The sequence below is a fragment of the Anabrus simplex genome, chromosome 2 (assembly GCF_040414725.1).
Source record: "Anabrus simplex isolate iqAnaSimp1 chromosome 2, ASM4041472v1, whole genome shotgun sequence".
Lineage (NCBI taxonomy): Eukaryota > Metazoa > Arthropoda > Insecta > Orthoptera > Tettigoniidae > Anabrus > Anabrus simplex.
In genome coordinates this window covers 406,573,108-406,585,570 of record NC_090266.1, presented here as the reverse complement: position 1 = coordinate 406,585,570, position 12,463 = coordinate 406,573,108, and the positions used below count along the sequence as shown (strand labels likewise).

General features: G+C 43.2%; 1 protein-coding gene across 1 annotated transcript in view; it reads right to left on the bottom strand.

The window, feature by feature from the left end:
* Positions 1–12,463, bottom strand: part of LOC136863560 (uncharacterized) — a 274,361-nt gene that overhangs the window by 16,279 nt on the left and 245,619 nt on the right. The window contains exons 9-10 of the mRNA XM_067139940.2: positions 9,988–12,410; positions 1,119–1,309 (exon numbers count right to left, since the gene is read on the bottom strand). Coding sequence (XP_066996041.2) covers positions 1,119–1,309; positions 9,988–12,410 — 2,614 coding nt within the window. The remainder of the gene's footprint in view (positions 1–1,118; positions 1,310–9,987; positions 12,411–12,463) is intronic.

The window sequence follows — 12,463 nt, the reverse complement described above, 5'->3', positions numbered from 1 at the left end:
AGAAGTTCGGGCAAAGTCGACCACGTGTTACAACCCAGCGTCAGGATCGTCATATTGTCTTAAGTGCCCGAGGACGTCCAACCAGCACAGCACCTGCACTGGCTAGAGACCTCACAGCAACCTCTGGGTCACACATCTCCCGTCAGACTGTGTATCGTTCGCTTCGAGAGGTTGATCTGAATGCTCGGCGATCTGCCAGATGCATTCCTCTCACACAAAGGCACCGCGTGGCTCGTTGAATGTGGTAGCTTGCTCATTGTGATTGGACCCAGGGGTAGTAGGGTAGAGTCCTGTTCACGGTTGAGGAATTGTTTAGCCTGGGGAGTGACTTTCGCCGTCTGATTACCTGGCGTGCCCCTGGGACACGTTACAATACGCCGAATTCTGTGGAAAGGGGCCGATAAGGCGGCGTCAGTGTTCTCGTCTGGGGAGGCATCATGTTAGGAGCACGTACCCTACTGCATGTGTTTCCTAGGGGTGCAGGGATGGATGGCATGTATGTTCGGCTTTGTTATGGGCATACGGACCTGGGTTCCATCTGTAGGACGATGACGCCCACCCACAAAGGGCTGGTCTGGTGGACGAGTTCCTGCAGGACGAGGGCATCACAAGTATAGAATGGCCAGCTTGCTCCCCGGACTTAAATCCGACTGAACATGCATGGGACGCTCTAGGCCGAATGATTGCAGCCCTAACACCGCCTCCACGGACCATTGTTGACCTCCAAAAGACGCTTGTCGAGCAATGGGATGCGTTTCCACAAACCATGCTGAACGAACTGATCCAGAGCATGGGGAGTTGTTGTGCACCCTGTATTGCCGTGTGAGGACATCACAACCCGTATCGACGTCCTCTATGCCACCGGTGGAGGCACACAACACACAGTCACTGCCACACACTGTCCATGTGTGGTTTTTCTGTATGTCCTGTATCAGTAGCACCGTGTCACGAGTCAAAGTATTGCCCGGGCACCATTTACAGTAGTGCACATATTATCACCGTGCCCCATGCTTTTCCGTGGATCTCGAAGATCCCTTAACTTATGGACATGAGTGTTCTATTTATAGTAAACAGATATGATTAAGGTACATTGACACTGATCTAATGCCATGCCCCACCGTAGAGATATTTCTCGAAGCTGCGGAAGGTGTATGGCCCATCGTAGTGACGTAGACCAACGATGAGACCAGCTCGTCGATAATCATCCACCAGCCTCTTGACCAGGACGTTCTCGTTGGCACGACCCGCACGGATCTGAAGACGTTTCAACTCAAGCAACTGCTGAAATATACGTCGTTCCATGTGGTACCTGCGTTAAGACATAAAGGGGATTAGAAAATGAGTTAAGAGATAACAATAGTTAATTCACTCAAATCATGATCCAGACATAATAAATATATACTTGAACATACATCAACGTCTCAATTTACTTACGTTAAGATTTAAGCTTGTGAACTCAAACTCAAAGGCATACATTTCGAAGCATAAAATTATGTGGCACAATTTAGTTATAACTGTCCGACGTATCGCCTTCATTATCCGTAAAATTTTGTCTCCGTTTTCCCGCATTTCCTACCTCAACTTTTCCAGTTCTCTCTCTATAATTTAATTTATTCTAGTTGATATCAACTACGTAAGTTTTGGAACATTTGAACCTCACATAAAGTGTTATTGTAAAGGTATCATTACTTTTTTTAAAGAACTAGTGAATCATTTGGAGTGAAATATAATATAATATAATATAATATAATATAATATAATATAATATAATATAATATAATATAATATAATATAATATAATATAATATAATATAATATAATATAATATAATATAATATAATATAATATAATATAATATAATATATCTGTCTGTTGGGTCATCAGCCCAGAGGCTGGTTAGATCCTCAAATAGCACCGCCAAAGTTTATGCGGTTACTGGGAAACCGTAACAACCGATGGCGGCACCAAAATGAGGCGTACTAGGCAAGATGAGGAATGAGATATTTAGCTCCTCCACCAGCTGTCACAAATAACCTAGACGTCATTGAACTTGCGTCTGACATAAATGTGATTGTTTATTCGGAAAGTACATAACCAATGTTGAATCATGTTTTTGTAGTATATTTATTTTACAATCTGCTTTACGTCACACCGACACAGATAGGTCCTAAGGCGAGGATGGGATAGGAAAGGGCTACGAGTGTGAAGGTAGCGGCCGTGACCTGAATGAAGGTACAGCCGCAGCACATGCTGGTGTGGAAGTGGGAAACCATGGAAAACCATCTTTAGGGCTGCCAGTAGTGGGGTTCGAGCCCACTATCTCCCTAATACAAGCTCACAGCTGCGCGGCCCTAACCACACGGCCAACTCGCTCGGTTAGTATACGTTTGTTTGGCTTACTATAATATAACGATTTTTAGTTGGTCTACATTTTTCTTAATTAAACATTCTACTCTACAATATTCGTTAAAAGTAATGCACTGACTAATGCTCCCATTCGGTGTTCGGAAAGTTACGGTTTTTGCTGAACTAATAGGTACCTTCGGAACTTGTACCATGTATTAACTTCAGATACATTAAAGTTGGTATGTCTGGGATCCTTCTTCAAGAAGAACAAAAGTAACATCAATATTAAGTCATTAAAGTGGAGTATCAGCACAAGGTCTCCCATAAGTCCAACCCCTCGTCCACGTCGTGGGAGATGGGCAACGTTAGAAGTAGGGGAATGCCTGTAAGGGTGAAGTACAGTGGAGACCTCGTGTGCACCGGGACCGCTACGGTAGCTGTGAAGGCCTTACAGGAACCCTGAAAATAGCGGCTAACGGGGCTCTGGTGAAGCTACTGCCTTGTAGTATAGGGAGTTTGTTCTCCAAAAGCTAAGGGAAGAAACCCTGACAGAAATTCAGCATGCCTAGAGGCTATAGGAAGCAGCCTATCCACTGGGCTTTGGGTGCTGTGGGCTAATAACTTGCACACCCGAGAATCAAGTATTACAGAAACACATGCAAAAGTAAACCGGACGGATATCTCGATGACAACTTTTGGAACGAATACTCGGACTCGAATTGGTTTCCGGAATGTGCGAACAATGTACAAAGCAGGAAAGTTGGAACAGACTTCAAAGGAAATGGATCGCTATAAGTTGATGGTGCTTGGACTGAGTGAAACACGATGAAATGGATTTGGAGAGCATCGGTTGAGAGATGGCAAAACATTGTTATATTCAGGAAAGGAGGAATATGATTACCACCAAAGCGGAGTGGGACTGTTGCTGACAAGAGAAGCCCAAAAATGCACCCTTGACTGGAACCCTGTTTCAGACCGCATCATTACAGCACGGTTCAAGACAAGAGTTCATCTGGTAGAGTGCTATGCACCAACAGAAACAGTAGAGCCGGAAGAGAAGGACCATTTTTATGGAGAGCTTGAAAATGTTCTGGCAGAGATTAAGAAGAGAACAAAATACCCTTTAGGCTTAAATAGAAACTCGGATAAAATTCCATTTCATCCTTATTTCACCTTTAAGGACATTTTTGGGTTTATCATTATAGTAGCCATCCTACTATTATTCACTCTTTTTGAACCTTATATACTAGGAGATCCTGATAATTTGACTCCTGCTAACCCTCTAAACCTTGGTTGATCTAAATTATCAATTCATCGTCATCATCATAGTGATTATAACCTTAGTAACACTATTTTCATCCACTCTTATCTTATTCGCCATTATAAATTACTATATTTTTTTAAATAATATTCCCTCACCAACAAATAAATCTTCATTAACTTCAAATTCCATAAATTGATTTGAATGCCAAGACTGGGAATAAACATGACGGGGTGGATAGCGTTCTAGGGAAACACGGAGTGGGAGTCCAGAATGACAATGGAGAGCGCTGTGTTGAATTCTGCCTAAATGACCATTTGGTGATTGGTGGATAAATTTTTACTCACAGAACATGTCACAAAGTAACATGGGTCTCCCCCGATGGGAGAACACAAAATCAAATTGATCACTTTGCAATCAGCCAGACGTGGAGGCGATCCCTCTTAGACACTCGAAAAAAAAGGCGCCTATTGTGGAAGCGAGCGACCACACCACCTGGTAATAGCTGTAGTTAAAGTGAAGATTGCTGCAGTAAACTGAGGAAATAATAGAAGTGGAAAGAGAAAATTCAACGCCGAAAAACTGAAAGATGCTGAAGTTAAAAAGGATTTTGTAATCAAGCTGAAGATTAAGTACAGTTCACTTGATCTAGATAACACAGGATCCGGCCCAAAAAAAGAGTGAATGGAAAATGGGAAAGGATAAAATCAGCCTTCGTGAATACAAGTCTTCACTGTACTTGGTATTCGTTGACTTTGAAAGAGCTTTTGATATTGTACAGCGCCAAGCAATCTGGAGAGCGATGCAGGGATATGGGGTTCCAACGACATGGTAAAAATGTTGTACAGAGGTTACACCTCCCAAGTGGAACATGTTGGAGAGTCGGATGTGAGACAAGGGTGCCTGCTCTCACCTTTGCTGTTCTTACTGACATTAGATCAGGTCATGAGAAAAGTGGTTGAAGGGAAGCAGAGGGGAATACAATGGGGGATGACGGATCGCCTGGAAGATTTGGACTTTGCGGATAATATATGTCTATTATCTCACTCGTTTAGACACATGACTAAGATAATGTCCGGCTCCATGGCTAAATGGTTAGCGTGCTGGCCTTTGGTCACAGGGGTCCCTGGTTAGATTCCCGGCAGAGTCGGGGATTTTAACCTTAATTGGTTAATTTCGCTGGCACGGGGGCTGGGTGTATGTGTCGTCTTCATCATCATTTCATCCTCATCATGAAGTACAGGTCGCCTACGGGAGTCAAATCAAAAGACCTGAAAAAGACCTGAATCTGGCGAGCCGAAATTGTCCTCGGACACTCCCAGCACTTTAAACCATACGATATTCATTTCATTTGCTAAGAAAATGAAAGACCTCGAAACGGAAGTATAAAAGGTTGATGTTTGTTGTTTTAAGGGGCCTTACATGGAAGGTCATCGGCCCAAGCATAAAAAGTGGGACTCAAAACAAACATTGGCAAGACAAATGAGGTAAGGATCAATGCCAGAAACACGAACCCACTGGTATTAGAGAACGAGATAAAGCGGGCTGACAACTCCTGTTACCTAGGAAGAATTATTTCTAGAGGAGGCCAAACGGAGCTTGCCCAGCTCTGGCCGGTGTGGAAGTCAAGAGAACTGAGAACAAAGAGTAAATTGAGGATCCTTGAGACAAATGTGAAATCAGTGCTCTTCTACGGGTGTGAGACGTGGAAGATGACTGGAGAGATAACACGCAAGGTCCAAACTTTCATTAACAGATGTTTAAGAACCATCCTAGGAGTGCGATGGCCGCATACAACGTATTATATCAAATCAGGAATTGTGGGAGCGTACCCAACAACATAAGGCTGAAATCCAGACAACAGGACGTAAATGGAAATGGAAAGGTCACACACAGCGTAAAGGTCCTGACAGCACTCCAAAACAGGTTCTTGAATGGAATCTACAAGGGGCTAGAAGAAGAGGGAGACCAAGGATAACATGGCGTCGAACAGTGGAAGCGGAGGCGGCGTCAGTTGGGAAGTCCTGGAAGAATATCAAAACTATGTCAGCAAATAGAGTCAGGCCCCGATTTACAAATGGGCGGACTGGGCATTTGCCCAGGGCGCCAGTTTTTGAGGGGCGGTGGCTGGTGGATCGAGTAATTGTGGCCTGCGTGAATTACGTCTTAAATTCATTACACTCAAATTAATTTTACATACCACAAATTATTCCAATTATTTTATTAGCCTATATAAAACACTTTGAACTATTCTAACTTTAAAACCGGGCCGATGACCTTCGATGTTAGGCCCCTTTAAACTACAAGCATCATCATCATCATAACTTTAAAACCTGAATTTAATCTATATATTTAAATTTTATAAAGGAAATGTGTCTTCTTTCTAAAATTATTTACTTACATACAAACCAACGGCTTTTTAAAGAAAAAGAAAAACAGCCTGATTCTTATTTGGCTTGATATGTTTAATTATGAGAATTAACTGTATTTGCATAATGTGCTGTTTTAAAACTCATAATATTGAAAACTGTAAAATTATTTTGTAAACAATTATTTTTTAGAGGAACAGGAAAACGAGCAGGGGGTGGGGGTTGGGGCGGCTAAACATTGTTTGCCCAGGGCGCTAACTACTAAAATCGGGGCCTGAATAGAGTCAGATGGAGAGCCCTTGTATGTGCCCTATGCTCCACCAGGAATGATAGGAATTAACTATTTAACAATCAGCACAAGAGTTAACTCATTCGAGTACAATGATGACGAAAACAACGAACATTTCTGAAGTTATTCTGATCCAGCGATAAATACGGTATATATAGCATGGTGTTATGGAAACAAGTGGCTAAATTAAGAGGATGTGAGGTAAACGTTCGTCAAACATGCTGAAAAATGAGAATGTATCAGGTCTATTATTGTATCTACTAATTTCAGTGGCTCCTCAATGATTTCACAGTAGTCGCTATAATTTTCATCACTTTGGAATTTTTCTCCGTCATCGTCGTCTCTTTCAAATTTATGATAATGGGTTGTAATATTTCATCACGTAAATGTTCTAAAATTAAGTAGGCTACTCCTGTTGTAAGGTAGTTTTTCACCGTGTTGTACGCAAGTTTCCCAGTTTTTCTGTGTTACATTGTCAGTTACTTTGTTACCTACGTCGATCATTTTGAATATGGTATTTACCGAGCTCAATAGCTGTAGTCGCTTAAGTGCGACCGGTATCCAGTATTCGGGAGGTAGTGGGTTCGAACCCCACTGTCGGCAGCCCTGAAGATGGTTTTCCGTGGTTTCCCATTTTCACACCAGGCAAATGGCCGGTCTGTACGTTAATTAACGCCACGGCCACTTGCTTAACACTCCTAGCCCTTTCCTGTCCCATCGTCGCCATAAGATCTATCTGTGCCGGTGCGACGTAAAGCAACTTGTAAAAAAAAAAAAAAAAAAAAATGTTATTCCCTGTTTTGCTCCGTCACCCTTACTTGTGATCAATCAGCTCAGCTGGGTTGTATTGGCAATGATAAGGGTTTAGTCCAATAATTTCATGCCTTGTTGCAATTGTGGATCGATCAAACTCGTATATGTTGGCTGCTATTTGAAGGGTTTAGTTCCCTTGAGAATACAAGACACCCTTTGTTGTAACCATTCAATAAATACAACATTTCTGCTATATAGGTATGTGTATGAACATTGCCTGAAGTGACCGAACGACACGAGGTGGTATACATAATTACAATTACGACGGGGATTATTACGAGGGTGATGAAAATTGATTTCAGGAGCCATACAACGAAATCATCGACCCTGATCATTACTATGCTACCTTCTTCTACATAATATTAAGGATCTGTTCAAGAACCTATCTTTAAAGAATAATAATACTACTGTATGCCTTTGCTGGCAGGATCTAGTGTTTACAGTGCACTATGTCTTCTGGTATAGGCTAGAGCAATTTTGTTATTTTCATAGGTCGTCTCTGTCTTACCCTTGGCTTTGACAATATGAAAGTGACTGAGGTATGAGCGATGCTAGTAATGCTAATCCTTATGCAGCCAGTCCCTGCTATGAATGGCGTGAAAATGTTGCTCATAGGGTCAGTTGGTGTATGCATTTCAGTGGGCTTGGCACTGATATGTAATAGCAACTCTGGCTCGGTGAGGAAAGCAACGGGAAACTACCTCACTCCTCATTTCCCTAGTACGCCTCTTCAGTGATGCCTAGGCCATCTATGACAGCTGATGGCAGAGTTGTTGAGGATCCCACCAGCGGAATCGCTGACGGACTGAACATACATACAATACTACTGTAATGTTATTATTATTTTACAATTTTACAATTGACTTTACGTCGCACCGACACAGATATGTCTTATAACGACGATGAGATAGGAAAGACTTAGGAGTGGGAAGGAAGCGGGCGTGGCCTTAATTAAGGTACACACCGGGCGAGTTGGCCGTGCGCGTAGAGGCGCGCGGCTGTGAGCTTGCATCCGGGAGATAGTAGGTTCGAATTCCACTATCGGCAGCCCTGAAGATGGTTTTCCGTGGTTTCCCATTTTCACACCAGGCAAATGGTGGGGCTGTACCTTAATTAAGGCCACGGCCGCTTCCTTCCAACTCCTAGGCCTTTCCTATCCCATCGTCGCCATAAGACCTATCTGTGTCGGTGCGACGTAAAGCCCCTAGCAAAAAAAATTAAGGTACACCCCAGCATTTTCCTGGTGTGAAAATGGGAAACCACGGAAAACCATCTTCAGGGATGCCGACAGTGGGGTTCGAACCCACTATCTCTCGGATGCAAGCTCACAGCTGCTCGCCCCTAACCGCACGGCCAACTCGCCCTGTATTATTATTATTAATATTATTATTATTATTTCTTGTCACTTTGATTCAAAGACTGATTCTGATTTATAAATGCTCGTGTAGATAAGGATAACCGGTCTTATGTCCGGATCCATGGCTGAATGGTTAGCGTGCTGGCCTTTGGTCACAGGGGTCCCGGTTTCGATTCCGCAGGGTCGGGAATTTTAACGATAATTGGTTAATTACCCTGGCACGGGGATTGGGTGTATGTGTCTTCATCATCATTTCATCCTCATCACGACGCGCAGGTCGCCTACGGGGATCAAATCAAAAGACCTGCAACTGGCGAGCCGAAGTCCTTGGACACATCCCGGCACTAAAACCAATACGCCATTCCATTTCATACCGGTCTTATGCCACCAGAAATATGAATTCGGCGCAGAGTGACTGATAATCTCGATGTCTTGTTCCTTAAAACAACAACAATCATCATTCATCGTCGCCGTCGTCATCATTGCTGAATAATGTTAAACTTGCTGCTCCTGCCTATTATATATATTTTCAACCATTGTTTGTCTATTTGTACGTGAAGCCCAAACGTCACCGTTTTCAACAGGTGGGTGAATTTGAGTTTGATAGAAGTTAGTTTTCCTAATTTGATTATTTTTCATGTCCGATTTTTCATGTAAGACTTCTTGGCTGACAGATCAGCGTTGAGGCCTTCTGTTCAGAGGGTCTCGGGTTCAATTCCGGCTGTCTCGGCGATTTTAATTGCGTCTTCTAGCTCGAGGACTATGTGTGTGTGTTTGTCCCAACACTTTCTTCTTCATATTCAGACAATTTACACAAACAACCACGACAGAAACTCGCAATAGTGATTATACTCCTCCAAATAGGGTTGGCGTCAGGAAGAGCATCTGGCAGTTAAACAGGGCCAGATTCACATGTGCGACACAGTTCACACCAGCGAACCCACAAGTGTGGGAAAAGCGGTAGAAGAAGAAGAGGAAGATCATTTTTCATAGAGGTTTATATTTCATATCTATTATAGAACTCGAACACAGTTCTACTGTATGTTCAAATTCCTTGTCACAGTCACTTACGTTGGTAATCCCAATGTACAGCACTTCCTTCGGGAGAGTTTTTTTTTTTTTTGCTATTTGTTCGGGGCATCGACCCATGTGGATCTTTTGTCCCTACTGACACCATATTGTGTGAACCTGCATGTAATTTGAATGGCGGTAGTATGGAATGTTGTGTGTGAGGAAGGAAAGATTAAAGACGTCACAAACACCCAGTCCCCAGGCCAGGGATTTTAATCATTACAATTAAAAACCTCTGACCCGTCCGGGAATCGAACCCGAGCAGAAAGTGGGTTCTAACCTCACTGTCGTCATCTCTGAAGATGGTTTTCCGTAGTTTTCCATTTTTAAACCAGGAAAATGCTGGGGCTGTACCTTAATGAAGGCAAAGGTCGCTTCCTTTCTACTCCTAGCCCTTTCCTCTCTCATCGTCACCATAAGACCTATTTGCGTCGGTGCGACTTAAAGCAAAATGTAAACAAATAACATGAAAAGTACTTACTTTCTCATGCTGTTTTGCACTGCCTGCGTGACGGACACCGTGCTGATATCTGGACGCTCATCGTCTGACACGCCGTCTCGACATGGCCTTGGTATTCGTCCATGTGGCTGACTCCTTGCTCTCATAGGTTTTTCAGGTTTGTCACGTCTCGGGGAGGGTTCAAATCCTGAGTCCCCGTTTCGACTTCGAGAAGAAAGTGTTCGCTCAGTACTGTCCTTATCGAGTTCCTGCACTTCGCTTTCACTTTCATTATCAGCCCTCTCATGTTCACCGCCACTGTCATGTGGCTTGTGTTGATCCTGACTAGCCTTTCGCCTTTCCTCCCTCCCAGATAACGCTGGTTTTAAAATCGTTTCCTCGTCTTTACTGGACATGCTGGCTTGCTCTAAGCTATCTTGTTGCTTAATCGATATACTATCATTTGTGTCAAGTTTCGTGTCATCCTCGTCTAATCCGTCTTCATCTTCCTCATCTTCCACTCCAGCTTGCTTTTCTTCTTCCTCCTCCTCTCCTTCATCCTCTTGTTCACCTTCCAGATCATCTTCAAAATCGTCACTGTCCCCTTTATCTTTTTCCAATGATTCCGGTTTTATTATCTCTTCTTCATCAGTAACAATCTGTTCTTTTCCGTCTTCGGTGGATTTATCTTCATCGAACTTCTCTCCACCGAGTTCGCTTCCTCCTTCTTCATCCTGTACTCCTTCATCAGGTGTCACAGAATCTTCCACACCAGCCTTATCCTGGTCAGACTTACTACTTTTCCGAACGATATCTAATTCCTTTTCCGAAACGTTTTCTGTGCACTCACTTTCTGTTTCCTTTCTTGACACACATTCTAGCTCCGCACCTAATACTTTCTCCTCATTACTTTCTCTCTCTCCACTGGAAATAGCCTTACTTACCTCTTCAGCAGACATTTCTCTCTCCGCATCATATACAGCGTCCTTATCAGAAGAAATTGCATGATCTACACCCTCTTCATCTTCATTAGATTTACTCTCTTCTCTGGATACTTCAGCTATGTGGCGGATAGAGTCTTCTTGTTGTTGTTCTTCTGTGTGTTCATCTACATTTCCACCCTCATTGGATTTCATTACGTGTTGATCTACCGTAACCTCACCCGGAGAATTGTCCTTACTTTTACTCAAAGCAGTTTTCTGTTCTTCACTTGCATCATCGTGACTAGACTCGTTTTGTTGCTGTTTTTCGTCATCTTCTAGAGTTAGATCATTTTCCTTATCTTTTTCGGATTCAGTGGAATCTTTTGCACACACAATATCGTTATCTGGTTCTTGGTTCGTCTCATTGTCTGCGATTTTATCTTCCAGGTCCTTCTCAGGGTCACTACTATGCACAGTCGATATTTTATCAAGACTTCCTTGACCGTTACTTTTCCTTTCATCCAGTTCTTCACCTTGACCTTTGCTCAAGTCAGTGTCATGTTTGGAACTTCCTTCTTCCTTAGCAGAGAGTGATCCACTTCCTTCCTCTCTTTCTGATCTGCTGTGGTGTTCCTCCCTATGCACTAATGCAGTCACTACCTGGTGGGTCACGATCACGCCATTGGCATCTTCGTGGCTTGATCTAGTTCCTCCTTCACTCGATTGCTTCGAAAGACTTTCAGTCTTTTCTTCAACTTCTGCTTCGGAGTGGTGGGTATCAGTCTCTGTAACTTTAGTCCTTGAATCGGAAACTTTACTCTTAGTTTTTCGGACTTTAATTTCTTTTTCCTGAGATTCTTTGATGACTTCTTTCTTGCTTCTTCGATCAGAACTTACACCCTCTTTGCTAGTTTTCTGTTTTTTCTCCTGCTTCTTTTTTGAAGTTTGGTTGTTCACCGTTTTACTCTTCTTCTGCGTTTCAGTCTTTTCAATATGTCTTCTGTCATGGACTTTCCTTTTCTCAATGTCAGCGGAACTACTCTCTGCCTCATCTTCATCCTGTTGAGCTAACTCCTCTTCTTCATCATCGTCTTCTTCTTCATTGTCAGATTCATTTTTCTTCGTCTTCCGTTTGCTACTTCTACTTCTTGTACTCCGCCTGTGTTCCGAGTCACTATCCTGATAAGAAACACGAGACCTTCTTTTGTACCTAACTCTTTCATTCTCACTATCACTATCTTCACTAGACCGCGTCCTCCCCCTTCTCCGTCTGCGCGAGTGCCTCTGCTCCTCGCTGTCGGTATCACTTGGCTCGCGACGTCTCCTACCATGTCGTCTTCGCCGTCGAGCTTCCTCGTCTGTAATATCGCTGTCACGGTCCAGACTATATTCCATCCGACGGTGTTCCCGACGTCGTCGCCTCCGGCGCCTTCTCAAGCGTTCTTCTTCACTACTGTCATCATCATATGTCCGATGTCTGCACACCACAGGAGGATCTATTCTCTCAACATGGCGGATTGCGACGTCATCATTGAGGCGCACCTGCAATATTGGGAGCTGATAATAGGAGTGATAGAGCATAATGATATTATCAT